This window comes from Bos indicus x Bos taurus, chromosome 18 (genome assembly GCF_003369695.1).
Source record: "Bos indicus x Bos taurus breed Angus x Brahman F1 hybrid chromosome 18, Bos_hybrid_MaternalHap_v2.0, whole genome shotgun sequence".
In the NCBI taxonomy this organism is placed as follows: Eukaryota; Metazoa; Chordata; class Mammalia; order Artiodactyla; family Bovidae; genus Bos; species Bos indicus x Bos taurus.
In genome coordinates, this window is record NC_040093.1 from 1301230 (window position 1) to 1324897 (window position 23668).

At 47.9% G+C, this 23668-nt stretch overlaps 1 protein-coding gene and 1 long non-coding RNA gene across 2 annotated transcripts in view; both read right to left on the reverse strand.

The window, feature by feature from the left end:
- Window positions 1-2854: 2854 nt before the first annotated feature.
- On the reverse strand, window positions 2855-8962 carry LOC113875567. The gene is made up of 4 exons (XR_003506281.1): window positions 8045-8962; window positions 7189-7315; window positions 6239-6355; window positions 2855-5619 (listed from the first exon to the last, which is right to left on the reverse strand). It is a non-coding gene; the product is annotated as an uncharacterized LOC113875567 (long non-coding RNA).
- Window positions 8963-13801: 4839 nt separating this feature from the next.
- Window positions 13802-23668, reverse strand: part of LOC113875788 (zinc finger protein 805-like) — a 42425-nt gene continuing 32558 nt past the window's right edge. Inside the window, 3 exon segments of the mRNA XM_027514465.1 lie at window positions 13802-14711; window positions 15280-16955; window positions 19736-19831. Coding sequence (XP_027370266.1) covers window positions 15709-16955; window positions 19736-19831 — 1343 coding nt within the window. The 3' untranslated portion in view covers window positions 13802-14711; window positions 15280-15708.

Sequence of the window (23668 nt, forward strand, 5' to 3'; positions counted from 1 at the left end):
TTGTAAACTTTCATGTATATATATCTGGGAGAAAAAAAGTCCTCATTTTAAATGGGTATATGCTTGGAATTGGATTTGCTTATTTCTAATACATACATATCGGAGAAGGCAATGGCACCCCACTCCAGTACTCTTGCCTGGAAAATCCCATGGAAGGCAGAGCCTGGTGGGCTGCAGTCCATGGGGTCGCTGAGGGTCAGACACGACTAAGCGACTTCACTTTCACTTTTCACTTTCATGCATTGGAGAAGGAAATGGCAACCCACTCCAGTGTTCTTGCCTGGAGAATCCCAGGCAATCTCCTGGGACCGGGGAGCCTGGTGGGCTGATACATATATACATATGTTGAAACTTAACCTTGACACATAAAGAGTTAAAATTGAAATTAATGAAAGCACTGTGTAAGAATTAATTAATTGGCTTGTGTAATTTGCAACAGAAACCATTGGGTGTACCATTACCATTTGTAAACTGCATTGTGAGCAACTGCTCAGTCATGTCTGAGCATGACTGGGACATGCTGAGACTCTTTCTGACCCTATGGACTGTAGCCCTCCAGGCTCCTCTGTCCAAGGAATTCTCTAGGCAAGAATACTGGAATGGGGTGCCATTTCCTGCTCTGGGGAATCTTCCCAACCCAGAGATCAAATCCACATCTCTTGCATTTCCTGCCCTGGCAGGCGGATTTTTACCAGTGTGGCACCTGGGAAGCACGTCACACCCTTTGGATCAATAAAATTTGTGATCAACTTACATAATCTATATGCACTTTTTTAAATATAAATTTATTTTAATTGGAGGCTAATTACTTTACAATATTGTATTGGTTTTGCCACACATCAACATGAATCCGCCACGGGTTGTACACATGTTCCCCATCCTGAACCCCCCTCCCACCTCCCTCTCCATACCATCCCTCTGGGTCATCCCAGTGCACCAGCCCCAAGCATCCTGTGTCATGCATCGAACCTGGACTGGCAATTTGTTTCACATATGATATTATACATGTTTCAGTGCCATTCTCCCAAATCATCCCACCCTCACCCTTTCCCACAGAGTCCAAAAGACTGTTGTATACTTCAATGTCTCTTTTGCTGTCTCGCATACAGGGTTATGGTTACCATCTTTCTAAAGTCCATAGATATGCGTTAGTATGCTGTTTTGGTGTTTTTCTTTCTGGCTTACTTCACTCTGTATAATAGGCTCCAGTTTCATCCACCTCATCAGATGCACTTTTTCCTTAAGAGCAGAGTAAATGTTTGTCATCACGTTCTATGTGTATACATCTGATTATCTGCATTTGGGAATGCCCACGTAAATGTGTGTGTACGTGAGCAAGTGAGCTGTCGTGTGTGTCTCTGGACGGTTCTCCCTATTCATGTACAACCATCTGTGCATCTGTCAACGCGGCTGTGCAGAGGTGTCTACCTTTGCGTGTCTCCACGTGCCCCTCTCTCCATGTGTCTGCTCCTGCTGGCCTTGTGTTCTCCTGTGTAGCCTGTGCGTGTCCAGGAGCTTTTCTCTGATGTCTGCACTCTCCTTCTGCACACCAGTGCCCCACGTCTGCACGTACGTGTCTTTGTGCCGGTGGACGCGTCTGTGTGTTGTACACGCACATCCCTGTGAGCACTGTTCATGGTATGTATGGGACTTGTGAGCACACGCATGTGGGTGTCCTGTGTCTGTTTTCATGAGTGTGTGTGTGTCTTTGGTCAATATAAATATATCCTCTCTATTCTGAGTCCTGGTGGGTATCTGTGTGTACATCTGCATAGGATTTTGTGTCCCGCATGTGTCCAAGCTGCACGTCTGCAGATTCATTTTTGTGGAACCCTGTGTGTGATGGCGTTGTAGTCTCCTCCTAGTCTCTGTAAGTCCCGTGACCTCTCTGAGTGTGCCCTGCACGTGCCTGCCTCTGGGTGCCCACGACAAGGTGTCCATGCTGGGCCCACGTCTCCTGCTCTGCACTAGCCTCGTCACCCTAAGGGAGTCTTGCCACGAGGGCTTCGCAAACAGCTGGGCGCTCCTGGAACAGCATCCCTGCAGGAATATATGTGCCCTTGGCTTGTCCCAGTGCAGAATTCACCTTCTCTGGGAGACCCCACTAACAAGCCCCTCAGGTGGGCCACCTCTGTGCCCAGACCCTACCCTCAGAACTCCCTATGCTGAACTTTGAATTTCTCACGTGCCTCAGGATCACCACGTGCCCCGCTCCCCTTCACTGCACAGGAGGTTCCCTCTGCCTAGAATTCGACGTGTGGGCTGATTTCTATCTATATCTCAGGTTCAAATTACATGCCGTGGAAGGGCTATGATTGGAAGGGGGACAGCAGAGTTCAGGGGGGCCCTGGGGATCAGGCAGCCAGTCTGACACTCACCTCTGAACTCTGGGTTTTTCCTGTTGAACACTGTTCCCCTAAAATGAAGACTGCCAGCTATTTCTCCAGCAAAGAGGGGCTTACACAGGATCAACTGAGAATGGTGATTTGGAGCCTGCAATAATGGCACGCCACCAAGCAAGGACCTGCACAGCAAGAGGAGAACACTTTTACAGAGGGAAAAGTGAACCGGGAGAAAGAGGCCAGGGCTTTTCCTTGACTGCGTCTTTTCTTGGAAGAAGAGGAACCTTTCTCCTTCCTGTTGGGCTCTGCTGTCAGCGGCAGGGTGTGAGAGCTCCCTCCTGCTGGTCTCCTGACTCTATTTAACCAAGGTTTCTATTTTACACACACCAATACTCAACCCCAAGCCTAAGTGACATGACCAAGGCCATGTGGTTGGGGATGGGCATGGTGCAGACAAGTTGCAATCCCAATCAATATCATCCTCAAGCTCCAGAGGAAATAAAAACAGGTTATTAAAGAGATAGGAGCACTGCCATGTTTATTATAGTTCACAATAGCGAAGATGTGGAAACAACCAAAATGTCCATCAATGGATAAATGAATAAAAACATATATACATCAACAATGGACTACTACTCAGCCTTGAGAAAAAAGGAAATGCTGCCATTTTCAACAATACAGATGGACCTTGAGGATGTTATCCTAAGTGATATACATCAAATATTGTATAAAATCCCTTACATGTGGAAAAAGCAAAACAAAACCAAAAACTGAGCTGGAAAACATTACAGTGATGGTTACCAAAGGCCGGGGGTGGGGTCAGGGGATGGGAGAGATGATGTTCAGGGGTATACACTTAACAACTCGTAGACAAATAATTCCGAGAGATCTAACATAAAGTACAGGGATTACAGACAATAAAACTATATTATAAACATTAAACTTGCCAAGAGATGATATCTTATTTGTTCCCACCACTAGAAGAGATGATAATTCTGTGGCATAACACAGGCTAACTGAGGCTACAATGGCAATCATACTACAGTGTAAATGTATCAGATAAATATGTTGTACATCTTAGTCGTACATAGTTATATGTCAATTATACCTCTATAATTAATGGATAAATAAAAATGAAGCCTTAAACAGTTTTAAGTAGTAAAGTAAAATGTACCCATTCGTGTGTCCTTATGTCTTTATTACAATTTTAGACAACATTTTTGTATCCTAATTTAAGTTTTAAAGGCTTCATAAATCAAGGTGTCACCTAAGATGACGTTTCGTAACAAGTAACATTCGCAGAGATGCTCTCAAGTGTCCAGCCTTCCTGGTGTGGCGTGGCACACAGTGCATATTAATTCAGGCGGTTAATCTCTCAAACAGCCCCCTGCCACCCAAAAACAACAAAAAAGGCCAGCCAATAAACTCACTGGTTTCTCAGGAAAAGCAGAAAAAAGTCAGAAATACATTCATTTGCCTGTGATATCTACTTATATTTCTTTCTCCTTTGTTTTTTAAATATTCCTGGGGTTGCTTTTTCAGTGCATACTACGGGTAGAGCTATGGTTGAGGATTCTTGAAACCGCACAGTAGCCACTGGCTCTCTCTCCTTTATAAACTCTCAGACGCAACGTCCTAGGATGGATCCATCTCCTGTATGACTCTTCCAGGGACCGTAAGTGATGACTGACCTCAGAAGATTTTCTCACAGCACACGAACACTTATTTCTCTTTGGTATAATTCCTCAGAGTACGAAGCTTCCCCTGTTCAGAAGATTTTCCCCAGGAGTTACATTCAAAAGGTCTTTTCCCAGTATGAATTCTCTGATAGTGCCTGAGACAAGTTCACATGTAAAAGGCTTTGGCCCATTTCTTACGCTCACAGGGCTTCTCCCCAGTATGAACACTCTGAGGCTTGGAAAGGAATGAATGAAGGCAGAGAGACTGTCCACATTCACTAGATTCACGACATTTCTCCCTCACGTGAGCCTTCCCATATGGAATCAGGAAGGAGCTGTACCAAAAGGCTCTCTGATATTCTTATACTCAAAGGGTTTTTCTCCAGCATGGATCCTATCAGGCCAGACAAATAAGGGTGAATGAAGGCCTTTCCACATTCACTGTGCTCTGGGGTCCTCTCTTGTGAGAACCCTCACGTGATCCACATTCACTGTGCTCTGGGGTCCTCTTGTGAGAACCCTCACGTGATGAGTGGAACAACAGTTGCCACAAAAGGTACACCCACATACTTTGCACTCCAAGTATGACTGTCTTTGGAGTGGGAAATGTTACTTGGAACAAAAGCAGAGCAGACACAAGATACTTTCCCACATCCTTTGCATTCATAAGGCTTCTCAATGTGAATGTGCTATTGCTGCATGAGCCTGACCACTCCTGTGGTTCTGCTGAGCATAAATCCTCATGTGCCGACTCGGGCCCACCCTCAGGAGAAAGGCACATGAACGTTTGTTGAAGCCATCCCACATCTCTTCCACGTGCAGAGATTCTTGCCTGTGTAGATCATGGAAGCTTCCCCTGGTGCATGTGAGTTCTGTTTATGAAAAGCATCTACCAGAGGATTGCTCCAGTAATTGCTGGAGCGCAGACCGTCACCTGTTCTCACACCACTGTGTTCACAGCTCATCCTCCTGAAGACTCTCCTTGTGGGAAACTGTCCCTGGGCTCCAGGGCCCTTCTTGCATTTCTGATTTCTAGTTTGCTCCAATCCAGAGTGCCAGAGTCAACTGACCCTGGAGCAACACTCCCTCCAACAAGGGCCACTGAGAGGCAGAAGGCTTTCCGGCCTCAGTCGTGCTTTCCGGCCCAGTGGGAACCCAATACCCAAAAGGACCCCGTGGCGATGACAGCAGAGAATAAGCTCCCAACATGCCCCCTGGCTTCTCCCCATGGCGAGGGGCCGGCTGCTGGCTGGGAAGTTCTCGCCACCCTCTCTGCAAGTGAAGGCTGTCTCTGATGTACAGGATCCGCAGTGCTTTACAAATGAAGCCTGGGTTTTCTCTTCTGAAGATTCCATTCCACCACCTCTGCATGTGGTCGAGGTTTACACTACACCCGAAATCTCTCCCCATGATTCACCTGCTGGGAGTTCCCTGTGGCTCAGCCAGGGGCCAAACTGTCTTTCAAGACTGGGCCATGCATGTCGCAGGGGTGAGCCGGGTGGGTGGAGGGCTCCGCCTGGGCAGTTCTCATCTGCGGCTGGCTCACAGGAACCCCTGCTCAGAAGGTGCAGCCACACCCGTCACTCCGTGCCAACGACCTGAAGGAAGACAGATGTGGCTGAAGCGCACGTTCAGCTGGTGGCCTCCAGCAACAAATGTGTGTCTGATACAACTGGCAATGGGTCTGTGGGACTGCGGGCCTCACATGGGGCCCAGGATCAGGAGGAGGAGGGGCCTCTGACGCTTACAGAAGAAGGGACCTCGGAGGAGGGGATACCAGGATGGGGCACAGTGTGGCCAAAGGCTCTCTGAACCACACCACGCAGATGGTCTCCAAGCAAGGCTCTTGGTTCCTTGTGCCAGGTGAGTGCTGTGAAAAAGGGTCTAGCCAGGGCCAGAAAAACCTGGCCTGACAGAATATCAAACCTGGCCCAGAAGAGAATATCTGGCCTGATAGTGTTTAAGGAAAATTTAAGGATATGCGCACATCTCATGACATGTTAAAAGAAACCCAATGCTGTGGAGCGCCGCATGGAGGAGCAGGAGGTCAGATAAGATGTGCGACTAGAAAGGGGGGTGGGACGGACAGGTACCTAAGGGCAGAGCAGAAGTGACAAGTGAGCAAAGCATCAGAGCTGGGGAAGGAAACACTAGAGACGCAGAGCAAATTGCTGTTATAAAGCAAAGCCAGCCCTGACGCCCGCGCCCCCCGCTCACCAGGCCTGGGCCTCCTCCAGGTCGTCTCTGACCAGAGCCGTGTCTACCTCCTCAGGCACCCCAGGCTCCCCTCTGGCTCCAGCTGGGTAGCCCCATGAGACCTGGAAACTGCAAGTCCTAATGGGAAAGAACAGCTGATGAGGGGCCAGTAGTGACCCTGGGAGACCCCCTTCACAGAGAAGATGGCAGAAGGGGGCAGAACCCGGGGCACAGAGAGGCCAGAGATCTGGCATGTCGGGGGCAGACTGTAAGACTTCTCACCCCCAAATACTTCATCTCAAAGCTCCCGGCAGCAGAGGTTGGGGCGGCTCTGGGAAAGGAAGGAGGTGCCCCTTGCCCAGCCCTGGGGCTCACACTCTTACTCCAGGGAACAAGGAAAGAAGCTGTGCCATGACAGAACTGTGAGACAGAACTGCCCGTGAGAAAAAACAACACCCAGCTCAGGAAACTGGGAATCACGTCCTTTTTAACGCCTTCCAGCTGAGTGCTGGCTAGGTTTAAACACTATTTTATAATGAACAGAAAATAATTTTGTTCATTAGAAAATAATGAAACACTGTGGGATGGCACTTCTGAGGGCAGGTTGTAAAATATCAGTTTCTCTCCTGGATGCTGTCTCTCGCCCATCGTCTCAGAAATCAGCTGCCTTGTGACCTGCCTAAAGGAGAACACAACATGGTGAGAAACTGAGGCAGGGCTTCAGCCAACAGCCTCCTGATCACGTGCATGACCTTGAAGGGAGATTCACCACCAGTTAAGCTTTCAGATCAGATGGAAACCCTGGGCAGCTTGCCAGCAAGGTCATGAAAGACCCTAAGCTAGGGGTACCCAAGTAGAATATGCCTGATTCTTTACCCAAAGCAACTGTAAGATAAATGCTTGTCTATTCAGTGCACTAAGCTTTGGGGTAATTTGCCAGGTAGCAACAGATAACTAAAAGAGGGACTTACCCAGCGATGACACAAGTGCGAAGTTCTCCAGCATCACATCACGGTACAGGAGTCTCTGAGCTTCCTCTAGCAGCTCCCACTCCTCCCGGGAGAAATACACGAACACATCCTCGAAGGTCACACCGCCCTGCCACGATGGGGACAGATAAGCTGGCAGGGAGCATCTCTCCCCAGAGCACCCCAGGTCCCTCTCTTCCCCAGTCTCCCAACTCAGAGGAGACGCCCGACTTTGCACCACACGGTAGTTGCTCTCTCCTCTTTTCCCTCTGATTACTGCGTGCAGCCCAGAGCGAAACCAGGCAGGTGGGCAGAGAGAAATACTTCCTAAGCTAAGTACAATATGACGGGCCTCAAACTCTCTCCTGCCAGCCTGTTGTCCTGGTGTCATCCAAACTCGCGCTCACCTTCTCCCACCAGTCCCCAGGACTTGGGTCTTAAAGCTCTTGGCTCACAATCCTCCCGGGGCTCCCTGCCTCACTTCCACAGCCTCCTCTGTGCAGCCAGAGGAAATCTATGTAACGAAATGTGTTAAATCACCTCCACCTTCTCTCCAAACTTTCAGAAGGGAGGTCTAGCTCCTCTGGCTGTCATTCCAGGTCCAATGTAGACCCTGATCACTCCCAACTCAGGCTCACCCCTGAGAGTCGGCACATGGCGCCAAAATTTACTCCCGTGGTTTTCAGTTTAGGAATCTATTCATATGCCTGAATTAGGTACCCTACCCCAGAAGTGACTCCCTCCAGAGACCTGCGACCAAGAACCGGGAGAAGGGAAGGCAGAGTCCCAGGACAAACACCAGCAGCGATGGCCAGGAGCGCGGACTCTGAGGCGCGGCGCTGGGTGACCCTCCACTCACCTGCGCCGGGTTCATCAGCGCTGCCGCACCTGCCACTGCCACGGGACACAGTGGGCGGAACGGGGCCCCGAGAGGCGGGAGACCGGGGCAGACACCTCGGGCCGCGCCTCAAACTCCAAACCTCGCTATAAAATGAAGTCAAACAACAACAAAAAAATGACGTCAAATGCCCGAAAGGCCCAGGCCGCCGTCCTCGGGGCCCTTGGTGACGGAGCGCGGGTGGAGGCCTGCAGAAACGTGCAGTCTCGGCGCAGGCTGGCAAACGCGAGGCGCGAAGTCTCCTGTCCCATAGACGGGGGCACAGTGTCACGGCGAAGGTGCCGGAGCTGGGGCGTCACGGCTCCGATGGGGTGCGGAGACAGGCCCGCTATCTCGCTCGCCTTCCCCGCCCAGCCCTAGAGACACGGTCCCGGAGCTGCGCTCCGGTCCACGTGGTCGCTTTTCAACCATCAACCGCTCCCGGAAAGAGGCTCTACTGCAACGAGACCGGAAGTCCCGCCCCGAGGCCGCCGGAAACGGCCCTTCCCGGACTGTGATTGGCCCAGGGGTGAAGGCGGAAGTGCCGATGGCATCCGCCTCTGTCCAACCCCAGCCTGTGCCCACGCGCTTGCGCCATTTCCCTTCTCCTTGGCGACTGCCCCTCGGCACCACGCGAAGAGACTGGGAGATAACTTAGCTTCACTTTTCCTAATACAGGGCGGGGCTTCCTCTTAAAGGACAGTGCCCAAATTGCCATAGGCCTGGGGGCAATGCCCCGCTTTCTCTGATCACTGCAGGACTTAGGGCCCCATCCAGACGCAGGGCATGAGGAACTCGGGCTGGTGCTGAGCTCACAAGCTATGGATAATTCTTAAAGAGATGCGAATGCCAGACCAACTTACCTGCCTTCTGCAAAATCTATATGCAGGTCAAGAAACAACAGACAATGGACACGGACCAACAGACTGGTTCAAAATCGTTTCCAGCAGTCACGTATGGATGTGAGAGTTGGACCGTAAAGACGGCTGAGCGCTAAAGAATTGATGCTTTTGAGCTGTGGTGTTGGAGGACTCTTGAGAGTCCCTTGGACTGCAAGTGGATCAAACCAGTGAATCCTAAAGCAAATCAATCCTGAATATTCATTGGACGGACTGAGGCTGAAGCTCTAATACCCTGGCCATCTGAAGCGAAGAGCCGACTCATTAGAAAAGACCCTGATGCTGTGAAAGATTGAAGGCAGGAGAAGGGCATGACAGAGGATGAGATGGTTGGGTGGCATCACCGACCTGATGGATATGAGTTTGAGTAAGCTCTGGGAGATGGTGAATGACAGGGAAGCCTGGGGTGCTGCAGTCCACGGGATCCCAAAGAGTTGGACACGACTGAGTGACTGAACATTACTACTGTCATTAGTATTAACATGGGGCTTCCCTGGTGGATAGGACAGTAAAGAATCTACTTGCAATGCAGAAGACCCAGGCTTGATCCCTGGATTGGAAAGAGCTCCTGGAGAATGGGGCTTCCCTGGTAGTTCAGATGGTAATCAATCTGCCTGCAATGTGGGTCTGAGACACAGGTTCGATCCCTGGGTCAGAAAGATCCCCTGGAGAAGGGAATGGCAACCCACCCCATGAACAGAGGCGCCTGGCAGGCTGCAGTCCATGGGATTGCAGACACAACGCTTTCACATACAAGGCTGTGAAAGGCTAAGCCATGGATACCTCTTTGCAAGAATGTTGGCATTATTTATGAAAATATGATTACTTGACTTGGCAAGGAACCTCTCAGATACTGGGACTTCCCTGGTGGCACAGATGGTAAAGTGTCTGCCTACAATGTGGGAGACCCGGGTTCGATCCCTGGGTCGGGAAGATCCTCTGGAGAAGGAAATGGCAACCCACTCCAGTACTCTTGCCTGGAAAATCCCATGGATGGAGGAGCACGGTAGTCTACAATCCATGGGGTTGGACACAACTGAGCGACTAGACTTTCAGACTTTTCAAACTCTCAGGTACTGATTAAATGCTTTACATAAAAAGCACACATTTGTATGTAATATTTTGCATAGACCTTTTTTTCTACCCATATTTAGTTATCTCTAAAAAGCAGGTAGACTTCTTAAACTACAGGTAGGCACGATGCCCAAAGAGTTGCATTATTACAATTAAGAGTCTGATCTTGGGCACATCAGGACTAAGTGCCCTCAGGTCCAAGTGGAGTGGAGTCGATGGTTTCACGTTTATGACATGGTGACATATCATCAAGCTCCCAGTAACCGGGGCCTCCTTCTTGCCCTCCTATCCTCCTCTTCTGACCCTGAGGACTGGCAGACTTGGGTACAAATACGTGATGATGAGATGGCCCAGCTGGAAGCTCAGAGGCTTTTCAGGTCATCGGGACCTATCCTCATCAAGACATCATTACCATCAACCCACCTTCTGAACCTACAGCACCCAAGGGAGCACTAAGTCCTGGGGAGGTTTGAGATTGAGAACCACTGAGAAGATTCCCAGAAGGGTGCACAAATGCAGGAACAATTAAGACACGCATCCACAACCACTTCTGCCTGTATTCACGTGGCCACAACTCATCCACATGGTCCCAGAGTTAACTGTTAAGGAAAGCTGGGACATGCTGACCTCCTAGGCATCCAAAAAGAAACAACGGGGTTTGTTAGTCATCTAGTCAGTTTATGTTGCAATCCATTAATCTGGTTACCAGACATATTATTTCTCCTATGTATTCTACACAGTCATCCTTTTATTATTCCAACAACTCAAAACCCTATCTAATTACTGAGCCTGTTAGAATTTCTAGGATGTGTTGTTCTTGTACCATGTTCAAATACTGTTCCTTAATACCAGGAAACTATTAACACAAAATAAATCACCTCCAGTCACATACAACATAGTGGGTCCAGGACATAGTGGAAGGATGTACTGAAAATGTTTCTCAAAAAGAGAATGAAATAGTAGATAACTCACCCACACAGAACACAGCACTGTAAAGCAACTATACTCCAATGAACTACATTTAAGGCCAAAGGAAATGATCCCAGGTGAAAGGTCCGCAGTGACAGGACCAAAGACCCAAGAAAAGGGCACCTCTGAGTAAATGCAGGTAATTCATTATCTATGTAAAACATGAACAATATCTTGTTGAGGAGAACAATGAAATTACCACGCGATCCTCAATAATATCCATTACATCGTGCAAAAGGTTAAGATATTAACTTATACTTTGTTGTGTTAAAGACATGTATTATAATTTTTAACCTTAAACACTAATAAAACAGAAGTATATACATTACCAACTAAAAGTGAAGTTTAGAATATAAATAATTTTTAAAAGAATGTGTAAGACACAGAACTGAAGCAAATATAAGCACAATAGGAAGATGCATTTTAAATCAGATATGCCAGCTATCACATGAAATGTATATGTAATAAATGTTTGAATTGGTTGTCAGTAGTTTTGAGTAGGCTGAAAACTATCCAGCAATATTCAGTTTATAAGTCACAATTTTGAAGATATGTTACAGAGATAAAGCAAATAAAAATTTGGAAAATAAATATATTAAGTTATTAAATAAATTCAAAATACAAAAGTGTGTATTTGCATCTGAAAAATAGATTCAGGAAAGAAAATAGCAGGAAGACATTTTAAAATTTGTATACAATCTTAAACCTCAATTTATGTAAAACAATTTTACTCTAAGAATAAAAAGTTACATCTATAAATTGAAACATCTTAATGCTATCTCAGTTATTTTTATAAGGCAGGAATAACATTGGTAAGGTTCTACCAGGTTCATACACCAAGATGAATAAATCTGGCCTGATAAGATACATATAGAACTGCATACACTAAATGCAGGATGTTTTCTTTTTAGCACAAAATAAATATATATAAAACTGACAATACACAGACCATAAAAAAAAAAATCTAATTTGCATAGGATGAAAAAAAACAGTGAAATAAAACAGGACACAGATTAGTAACAGAAGATGTGAATGAAAACATCTAAAGATGTGCTTGAAATTGTTACAGAATAACCTATGCCTGAAGGAAGCAAAGATCATCAAAATGTGCTTTTTGAAAATAATCACATACTCAATGCCAACTGGATAGGGCTTTTATAAGCAGTATAAAGGGCAGAATTCCAACAGGCTAGGAGAAACGGACACTATCTGGCCTTATCTTGAGAATATGGGCTTGCACTAGTCACCTGCCTTCTCTGCACCTCAGTTTTCTAATCATTAAATTGAAGAGGGTCTCTACCGTCCTTTGAAGTGCTCAAGTCCTATTATTCAAAGCATAATTTTGCTGTTTTTAAATCATTATAAGATATTCAACTTGAAACTTTGCTTTTCAATGTATCAAAGCTAATGACATCCCTACATATTCTCATGAAGTCCAGTTAATGAATTCCATTAAATGGAATCTCCAGGCCAAAATGGTTTCACCAGAGAATTCTACCAAATATTTAGAGAAGAAAGAAAACCGACTCTCAAAATCTCAACTAGGCTGGGAGGGAAAAAGGGAGAAACACTCAAAGGTCATTTTGGGAGGCCAGTATTATTCAGACAGCAGTGCCAAAAAAAATAGGCCAATATGCTCACGATTTTACACATAAAATTTCTCGACAAAATACTGGCAAAAAGAATGTGTGTGTGTGTGTTCCATATTCTGTAACTACAGGGTTTGCTGCAGAAATGCAAGGCTGGATCAACATTCAAATCCAGTCAGACAATCCATCATATACACAGGCTACAGAAGAAAAGTCATATGATCGCATCAGCTGAAAGAGAAAAGGTATTTGACAAAATTCAACACCAATTCATAATGAAAGGTCTTTGCAAATGAGGAGGGAAACCTACCAAACTTGGTTTTAAAACATCTACATAAAATCCCATACTGTCATCTTATTTAATGATCAAGCAACACTGAATGCTTTCCCCTTAACATTAAGAACAAGACATGGGTGTCCTCTTTCATCATTTCTATTCAACATTGTACTGGAAGTTCTGGCTAGCAGAATAAAGAAAGAAAAAGGAAATAAAAGGGATACACCTAAGGAAGAAGAAATAAGATGCTCACTATTCACAGGTGTTATTCGCTCAGTTGTGTCCAACTCTTTGTGACTCCAGGGACTGCAGCCCACCAAGTTCCTCTCTGCATGGATTTCCCAGGCAAGAATACTGGAATGGCTTGCCACTTTCCTGCTCCAGGGATCTTCCCAACCCAGTGATTGAACCTGGGCCCCCTGCATTGCAGGCAAGTTCTTTACCATCTGAGCTGAGCTGCAGATAGATAACTTATTGCTTATGAAGAAAATCCTGAGGAATCTGCCCAGAAAAAACTTGCTGGAACTAATAAATGGGTCCAGCAAGGGCATAGGATACGAAGTCAACATATAAAAATTAATTATTTTCTCAACAACAGTAATGACAATGATAAAACTGAAGTTAAAAACTCAATAAAAACCTAACAAAATATGCTCAGGATCTGTAAGCTGAAAATTATAAAACACTTATGAAATAAATCAGAGATCCAAATAAATGAAGAGACATACCATGTTCATGGAGTGGAATACTCAACATAATAAAGATGCCAAATCTCACCAAAAATGATCCATAGATTAATGGAATTTCTATAAAAATCTACGAGATGTTTTTAATATATAGACCAGCACATGTTAAAACTTAAACAGAAAACCAAAGGAAAAATTGACATGGGAAGCTAAATCAATTTTAAAAACTATAAAGAAGATGGAAGTACTTTATCCAATTTTAAGATTTAATGATAGCTACAGTATTCAAGATAATGTATTGACAGAGGTTTAAATACACCGATCAGTAGGATAACATAAAGAACTCAGAAACAGTCCAAAAATTAATATGCCCAACAGATTTTTTTTCCACTAAGTTCAATTCAATAGAGGCAGGACAGTCTTTTCAACTATTCAAATGGTGCCAGAACAACCGAACATCCTTAGGCAAGAAAAACTCAACCTAAACTGCACATGGTTAACACAAAAAGTAACTCAACATGTATCAGAGATTTAAGAACCTAGAGCTTGCTGAAGACTTCTTAGACAAGACATGAAAAGCATGAAGAGTGGCCTTCACAATAACGCCATAGATTAACACAACAGAAATGACATGGCCTACGACGGCCATACAGAACTAGACATGTAGTCATTTGAAAAGCCCTGAGAACGTTCAGAGTGAATACATGATTATTTTTATGCCTTTCTGTACAGTATATTTCTTAATGTGAGGTAATAATACTATCACATGTTGCTTAAAAAAATAAAAGGAAGGAATCTCAAAATACCCTGACCAATGACATTAGTCATCAGTCCTTACGCTGGGACTAAGCCAATGGCGACACGTGTGGAGCTCACCTGTAGCTGTACTGACACAAGCTCGTTTCAGTCGGTGAAATTCTAGTCACTTTACTTGACAGTGAATCTTCGCACAATCTTTTGTAAGATGAAAAATGAGATTCCTTCTCTGAATGTAGTGCTATCATTTAGCTTAGTTTAGCTGTGTGTTTTGCTCTGTTGTGGCTGCAATTCAACTTCTAGAAAATCACTGAAGTGTTCGTGAAGCCTAAGAAGAAATCAGAGGGAAGAACTGGGATTCATCTGGGAAGGTTGCACAGTTATACTGTCCTCCTCACCCTACGACAAATAAAAAGATAAATAGATTAAGTATGAGTGCCAGCTGGTTAAAGACACAAGACACATTATGTTTCAAAAATATCAATCATTTCAGTAAAATGGGTTCATCCATACATATATCTTTATCTCCTTAAATATTAAAGTGTATTGTAAGTCAAGCCTTCATATTTCTCATAAAGATACAGGCTACTCAAGGGTAGAGACAATGCTGTAGAACAAAGGTGTGTGTGTTAGCTGCGCAGTCGTGTCTGACTCTTTGCAACCCCACAGACTGTAGCCCGCCAGGCTCCTCTGTCCATGAAATTCTCTGGGCAAGGATAGTGCAGTGGGTTGCCAGTTCCTGCTCCAGAGGCTCTTCCCAACCCAGGGATCAAACCCGGGTCTCCTGCATTGCAGGCGGATGCTTCACCGTCTGAGCTACTAGGGAAGCAAAAGTGATTTTCAGTGAATCTTTTCAGATGCACCCTCAGCTGTTTAACTCTCCCGACAGTGGACAGGAGCGCGTGTGTATACAAGATAAAACAGAAGGAACGCGGTCCTCTGATCTCTGCAACAACACTCCTCTTACCTCAGGTAAACTAAGGGACGACAAACTGCCACAGGCTCGTCATGGAAATCTGAAAGCTGTGTTTGCACTTCTTCTTCTCTTCCATGTCTCTTCCTCTTTTGTTTAAATACCCGACATAATTTTGCAGTGTAAACTGAGGAGGAAGATGTGCCTGAAGGCTTTGCTAAGTGCATAATAAAGATTGGCTCACTCTCCCGTGTGAATTTTCAGATATAGAATAAGTTTCTAGGCTGACTCCATTTCTAACCTGATTCTCTAGATGACAACTGATATCCTGCAAATAGATTTTCTCACAGGGAAGAAAAATGAGGGGATTTCTCTTTGGTATGAATGATCAGATTCTGAGTAAGATGTTTCCTTGGCAAAAGATTTTCCTCAGGGGTTACATGCAGAAGTCTTTCCCCAGAAAGAGTTCTTAGAGGTTCAACTCTAAACGTGGAACGAGGTAAGTGTGCGGGGTTGTCCCACATCTGTCACACTGACAGGGCTTCCCCCAGTATGAACCCTTTGACGCTGAGTGAGGGATGAGCTGCGACTAAAGGCCTTTCCACACTCACTTCACTCACATGGCTTCTCTCCAGTGTGGATGATGGAGTGTCGAACAAGGCTTGAGCTCCACCAGAAAGTCTTCCTACACTCCACGCATGTGTAGGGCTTCTCTCCACTGTGAATCCGCTGGTGGCTGCTGAGGTATGCTCTGCGGTTGAAGGCCTTCCCACACTCCGTGCACTTGTAGGGCTTCTCTGCACTGTGGATGGTGAAGTGCCGGCTAAGGCTTGACCGACTGCTGAAGGCCTTCCCACATTCTTTGCATCCATAGGGTTTCTCTCCAGTATGGGCCCTTTTATGTAAGATGAAAGTGGAGCAGTAGACGAAGGCCCTTCCACACTCGATGCACACATAGGGCTTCTCCCCGGTGTGGATCCGCTGGTGCTCCTTGAGGTACGACTTGCGGTAGAAGGCCTTCCCGCACTCGAGGCAGTTGTAGGGCTTCTCCCCGGTGTGGATGATGGAGTGCTTAATGAGTCTAGTGCTGTCACAGAAACCCTTCCCACACTCACTGCACTCATAGGGCTTCTCCCCGGTGTGGATCAGCTGGTGCGTTGTGAGCTGTGACCTGCGGTGGAAGGCCTTCCCACACTCACTGCACTCATAGGGCTTCTCCCTGGTGGGGATCAGGTGGTGCTGGAGGAGGTGTGTGCTCTTGCTGAAGGCTCTCCCATACTCTGTGCATCCACAGGGCTTCACTCCAGAGTGAAGCTGCTCGTGTCGAACAAGGAAGCCATGTGTGTTAAAAGCTTTCCCACATTCCCCACACTTACAGGGGAAGTTCCCTTCATGAGTCAGGGGTCCTTTCACCAGCCCACGTGACTCCCGTTCATAAAGAATGTCTCCTGGAGGGACTCGCTGCTGTGCAGTCCTCGAGGGCAGACAGTCATCTGTCCCTAAACCATGATGATCAGGGTTTACTTTCCCAGGGAGTTCCTTCCCCTGGGGGCCTGTCCCTGGTCTTAGGGGACCTTCCCGCATCTCCAATGGCCTATCCGCATCCTTGGTTTGCCCCAGCTGGGAGTGCCCTGAGGCCCGCTGACTTGGTCGTTTCTGGGGCGAGACTTCCTCAGATGGGGCTGGGTGGGAAGGGGCAGGCTGTGGGGTCTCAGGTTTTGTGTTGTCACCTAGAGGGAAGACAATACACAAAAAGGCTCGTAAGTGATGGCAGTGTAGAAGAAACTAAATCACTGTGGCAGTGAGAGTAGGATGAAGACAGTGGCCGTCTTTTCAGCCTGCTGTCTTTTCAGGTCTCTGAAACTCGGGTTTGCAATTTCTTTCTTTCTCCTGTTTGAATTCTTGAAAATTTTAAAGGGAAAGCCCAGGGGGAGAGTATGGACAGGGGACAGAATGTCTGGAGACTAGGAGGGCAGACAGAGGGCTGATGACACTGCGTGTGGTGAGTCTGCTCCAAACCACACCTCCTGGTGCTCTGCACAGGGGAGCCAGCAAAGGGTACCCAGAGCTCCCAGATGGGAGACAGGAATGGGCTGCGGAGGCTTCCTGGTAAGGGCAGACCTACGGATGTGGTAGAGAAAATTAGGAGGTTCTTTCAGCCTTAGGAAAGAGAACGAACACACACACAGTCTTCCAGAACCAGGGAGCGGCCCTGCATGAGAACACAAGGTTGGAGAGAGGAGGGTTCCTGAGATGGGATTAGTGTCCTTACGAGAAGAAAGAAGAGACAGCTTGCTCATGAGGACAGGATGAGAAAGCTGTCATCTGCACACAGAGGAGCGGGCCCTCCTCAGCCGGGATCTGCCAGCACCTTGATCCAGTCTTCCCAGACTCCTGACCTGACAGACACAAGTCTGCTGCTTGAGCTGCCTGGGCTGTGGCTTTCTTTTCACAGCAGCCCACGCTGAGACAGGAGGGCATGAGCAAGGTTCTCGTACTGGAGTCCAGGGATGTTAAGTGCATTATGTTCAAAAAGAAATGAATGAGCAGAGAAATAATTTCATTCCTACATCAATCAGTCACGGTCATTCATGAATCAGTGACGACAATGAGCCCATAGAACGATGAAGTGAAACCTGTACCTGGGCTCCACCAAACAGAAGTTAGAGGTCATGTGAGTATTATGGTCTCTGACCACAAAAACCTAGGCCCGAATTCCAAAAGAACTCAACGTTAGCTTTATGGCATCTGGCAAGGTACTCAAATGTCATAGGCCGTCATTTCCCTCTTTTGAAAATTAAAGCTAAAGCGAGAACTTGTAGGACCGCTGTGAAGACGCAGCGACACACCGCCTATGCCGTGCGCAGCAGAGGGCCAGACACGGCAAAAACGTCAGTCAATCAGACGCAACTTTTCATTATGGATTAGTCCAGTGTGTGCACCGGCCTAACCGGGAAGCATGCAAACTGAAGGTGGGAGACCACGAACGTGTGGGTTAACCTTGGAGAGTCATTTAAGAACAAAAAGATGATCCTGTATGCAGGGCAGCAATGGAGACTCAGGCACAGAGAACAGACATGTGGAAACGGGGCAGGGAGAGGGTGAGAGAGCAGTACTGGAACACAGACATCACCGTGTGGAAACAGCAGCCAGCGGGAGGCGAGGACGGAAGCCACACAGAGGACACTCCGTGAAGGGGAGCGTTAAGGATGGAGCAGCACAAGGGCCAGGCTCTATTTTTGACATGAAGACGGGCTGAGGCCTCGGGGCCTGGGGAGAGGCTGTGGGGGTCAGTGTGGGAGACAGGACAGACAGACAAAGGGGCACAGCAGAGGCAGGGAGAACAGCCAGGAGCGTGCTGGCACCACCCAGGCAGAAGCCGAAAGCCTGGACTGAGGGTGGGGCCGGGTCTCATACAGCTGGTGGAGGTGACGGACTAGAGGCGTGCGTGCCCAACGGCCAGGGCTTGGTGCCCCTGGACGGAGGCACTGGTAGAGACAGGGGTGCCGAGGAGCCGTGTGAGGTGCGCCTGCCTCCTGACCTGCACGCGAGGCAGGGGGAGTGGGCAAGGTCCGAGCTCTCTCTTGGGCGTGTTCAGTGTGAGGAGCCTTGAGGTTTAGGCAAAGAGGACAGAAGACGAGAGCAAGGGGTTGCCTCTGTCCGCTCAATGCGGGGAGTGTCGGTGGTGGAGAAGGTGAGAATGGCTCCTGCTGTCCAGGAGGAAACGTGAGACACGGCCCTGACTCAAGAGCAGTAGTCCCATGACACCAACAGCTCACGTCTGCTGAGCCACTCTACGGTCAGGCCCAGTGAGGAGCAATTTCACACACAATCCAGTACATCCTCTAACCACCCAATGAGGCAGAAACCACGACAACTGCAGTTTTCCTGAACCGGACAGAGTGTAACAAACCACGCTCACCAAACCGTGTCTTTCCTCTCCGTGGGCACACGCAGCCTCTCTTCCCAGCCCCGGTACCAGATGACAAGGTCAAGTTTCAAGTCAGTGGAATGTGAGGGAAAACACGGTGTTGGCAATGGCTGTGACACCTTCCCTTCTCCTGTCACCCCTGCGCCAGCTGCAGGATGCCAGGAACCCTGGAGGGCCCACACGAATGACGGAAGGCAGCCTCCCTGAAGAACTGCCTGCTCACAGATCCCACGGACCCACGCGGTCCTTGGCTCAAGAAGAGCCCTTTTCCGTACACTGTGCCGTGGAGATTGGTTCGAGCAGCTGGGTTTACCTGGGCCAAACTCACATACGAAGACCACGGAGCACCCTTGGGCCGCAAGGCTGTGTGCTGCGTGACACCTAGTCTGTAAGCCCACGCTCGTGGAGCCGAGAGCCTGAACGGACCTGACACACCCCACACCTCCCGGCAGCGCCACAGGGCAGGGCAAGCACGGGTTCAAAGGCGGCAGGGACCTTGCGCGCCCAGAGTGGCCATGACAAGAACATTCTCACAGAGCGGACGGGCTGTGACCCCCCTAGCCAGCTGTGGGTACTCACCCGAGCAGGAGCTGGGGGTGGGCCCGCTCCTTGATGTCTGTGACTCAGGGCCGGGCTCCACTGGGGAGATCAGCTCTGGCTCAGGCAAAGGACATCCTGTTCACAGAGAAAAAAAGACAATGTGGGGAATATGTGGGAAGAAGAAAGAAGCCTCTCAACCGAGACCAGGACTGCAGGGTTTGGAAGAGACCCCAACATGTGGCTGCTCCCCTCCAGGCAAACAGAACCCTGCGCCTGGGAAACATGTGAGAACACCACCCTCAGTCCCCAAAGACGGTAGATGTGACTGCCAGCTGCACAGACAGGACCCCTCCCCGATCCCCAGAACCCCGCACTGCTCAGACTATTTCCTGAAGACTTTACCTAATTCAGTGGAGTCAGGGTCCTCCGCTGCCTCCCTGAATACCAGGAACACCCAGGGTGTCCCGTTACCAGCACAGAACAGGCCAGACAAAGTCTGTGGGGAGAGGTCCAAGTACCAGTGGACTTAAATGCTCCCCAGGTGCTGGCGGCCAACCTGGCAGCTGTGGAGTCTGGTCTCCATCGTCCCACAGACGGCAGCTAAGGCCCACAGGTGACCACGTCAGCTGCTCCTGCCCTCGGGAAGCATCTCACGAGGTCTGTAGGCGACTGGCCTGCGCACCGGGACCAAGGATGTGGACACCTGGGTTGGCTCCCCCACCTGGGAGCCAGCGTCCCCTCTGAGCTTCTTAGACAACATGATGCATTTCCTTTGGGCACAGACTGCCTGAAGCTGGTCTGTCATGTGCAGCCAAACACACATCAACAATGAGGGGGTCAGGGATGCAGAGAAGTCGCTGGCAGAGGGACCGGGACCCACACAGAAAGTGCACCTGCAGATTCTAAAGCAGAGCCCAGGACTCACCAGTCATCACTAGGCAGATGTTCACCCCATCTGCTTATGTGCTCAGGGACAGGGCAATGCAAATTAAGGAGTCTGCCCTTTGGCTGTCAGGAGTCATGCCCCCTGTGACCTCAGGGCCTTTGCATGTGCTGTCCTGGCAGCTGGAAGGCTGTTTTTTCCCAGTTTGCTCCGACTAGCTTACTATTCATTCTTTGGGTCTCAGCTCAAATGTCACTTCCTGAGAAGATTTCACTGAACTGTGGCTTATCCCAGAGACCTTATCCCCTTCACAAAAATTAACTCAAAGTGGATCACAGATCTAAATGTAACACAAACCCATAAAACTCCTATAAGATATTATAGGAGAAAACCTAGGTGACTATAGGTACATGATACCTTCCTAGATATAACACCAAAGGCATAACCCATGAAGGAAATGATGGATAAGCTGCACTTCATAAAAATTATAAACTTCTGCTCTGCCAAAAGATATGAGAGGACAAGCCACACACAGATAGCAGAAAATATTTGCAAAAGACATACCTGATAAAAGACAGTTGTCCAAAAATACAAATATTTCTTAAAATCAGACAGTAAGAAAACAACCCCATTTTAAAATGAGCCAAATACCTTATCAGACACCTCCCCAAAGGCAAGAACAGAGACCTTAAAGACGTCTCACCAAAGACAACACACAGACGGCAAATAAGCGTATGAAAAGACGCTCCACAGACTGTCGTACGTTAAGGCGCTCAGTTCTGTCCGACTCTTTGCGACCCCACGGACTGCAGCACGCCAGGCCTCCCTGTCCATCACCAACTCTCAGAGTTTGCTCAAACTCGTGTGCATCGAGTCGGTGATGCCATCCAACCATGTCATCCTCTGTCGTCCCCTTCTCCTCCCACCTTCAATCTTTCCCAGCATCAGGGTCTTTTCCAATGAGTTAGTTCTTCACATCCTGTGACCAAGTATTGGAGCTTCAGCTTCAGCATCAGTCCTTCCAATGAATATTCAGGACTGATTTCCTTAGACTGTCATCAGGGAAATGCAAATTAAAACTAGACACCAGCGCACACCTACGAGAAGGGGTAAAACAGGAACACTGACAACACCAAAGGCTGCGGAGGATGCTGAGCTCCAGGAACCCTCATTCCACGCTGGTGGGAATGTAAATGATGCCACCATTCTGAAGTCTGGTGGGTTCTCAAAAAACTAAACATGCCTTCACCACAGGGTCCATCAATCATAGTCCTCACTCTTTACCCAAAGGTCCTGAAAACCTACGTCTGCCTAAAAACCTGCACGCCTGCACACGGACATTTACAGCAGCTTTTCTCATAACTGCCAAAATTTGGAAGCAACCTAGATGTGCTTCCCTGTGGCTCAGCTGGTAAAGAATCTGCCTGCAGTGTGGGAGACCTGGGTTTGATCCCTGGGTTGGGAAGATCCCCTGGAGAAGGGAAAGGCTACCCACTCCAGGATTCTGGCCTGGAGAGTTCCGTGGACAGTCCATGGGGTCCCAAAGAGTCGGACACGACTGAGCGACTTTCACTTTCACTTCAGATTTCTTCAGTGGGTAAGTGGATGAACTATGGCACATCCAGACAATATCATTCAGCATCAAAAAGCCATGAAAGGACGTGAAGAAACAGGTGCCCGTCACTGAGTGAAAGAAGCCAATCTGAAAAGCCTAAGTACTATAAGATTACAGCTATGTGACATTCTGGAAAATACAAATGAAGACAGTCAAAAAAGATCAGTGGCTGGTGAGGGTTGGGGGTGAACAGAGAGGACTTTTAGGGCCACAAAAATAATCTGTACGATACTATGGTGGATACATGTCATCCGTCCAAACTCACTGACTACCAAGAGTAAACCCTAATGCACACTATGGGCTTCATGTCATTATGTGTTAATGTAGATACATCAACTGTAACGAATGTACCATGTAGGGAGAACACAGATAAGGAAAGAGGCTATGATCCCTTGGAGGAGGAAATGGCAGCCCACTCCAATATTCCTGCCTGGAGAATCCCATGGACAGAGGAGCCTGGTGGGCTACAGTCCATGGGGTCACAAAGAGTCGGACATGACTGAGTGCCTAAACAACCACCCATGCACCAGTGCAGGGAGCTGACTGTGGGAAATCTCTGTACTTCCTCTCAATTTTGTGACCCTAAAACTGACTTTAAAAAAGTCTTAAAAAAACATTATTTACAGGTATAACCATATTCCAGGGACTATGCCAAGCAATTTAATTTAAATGCATTAAAAAAAGAATTAAGTTTACGAACTAATTTAGAAAAGAAACGACATACGTATCTAAAATATTGAGTCTGTTCATTCAAGAACAAGGTAAATGTCTGCACAGATCTGTGTCCTTTTAGGTCCTAAGCAAAGTACTATTTTGACCGTCCTTGTGGACCTTGCATGAAAAATTCTATTGCAGGATTTCCTTACAGCACCCACGTTAAGTACATACTGCAATAAGCACCATTTTACAGATAAAGAAACGGGGGTCAGGCAGATGAAATGACCCGCTGCAGCCATGACATGAATGGAGGTCTACTCACCTCTGGCACCCGGCCTATTTAAGTACAGAGCTACCCAGCACTGTTTCAGAAAATGCTGAGTCCAAGCGTATGACCCTGACAAGGAGGCTGATGACGTCATTAACGGCAGTGACGGCAGCGGGGGGCCACAGCGGCTAACCCGCACTCGCTCACCCTCAGGACTGCCGGCCATGGGAGGAAGACGCTGTTACTTCAGGAGATACTGCCTATGCGATAATGGACCCACAGCAGGGTTCAGTCACTTGCCCAGGGACACACCGCTCACGGATAGGGCAGCAGAGCAGGGATTCGCCGCCAGGGGCCTCGCACCAGACCTGGTCTCGCAAGTGCTCCAGTAAGAGGGAAACGGCAAACGGTGGGTGTGAGGCCAGCAGCCTCAGACGAGTGGCTGTGGTGGGGAGAGGGTGACACGAGCAGGGCAGTCAGCGCGCAGGAAATGGGGCTGGAGGCGGGGGCGGACCTGGGGACACCTGAATTCAGTATTTCACAAACTAC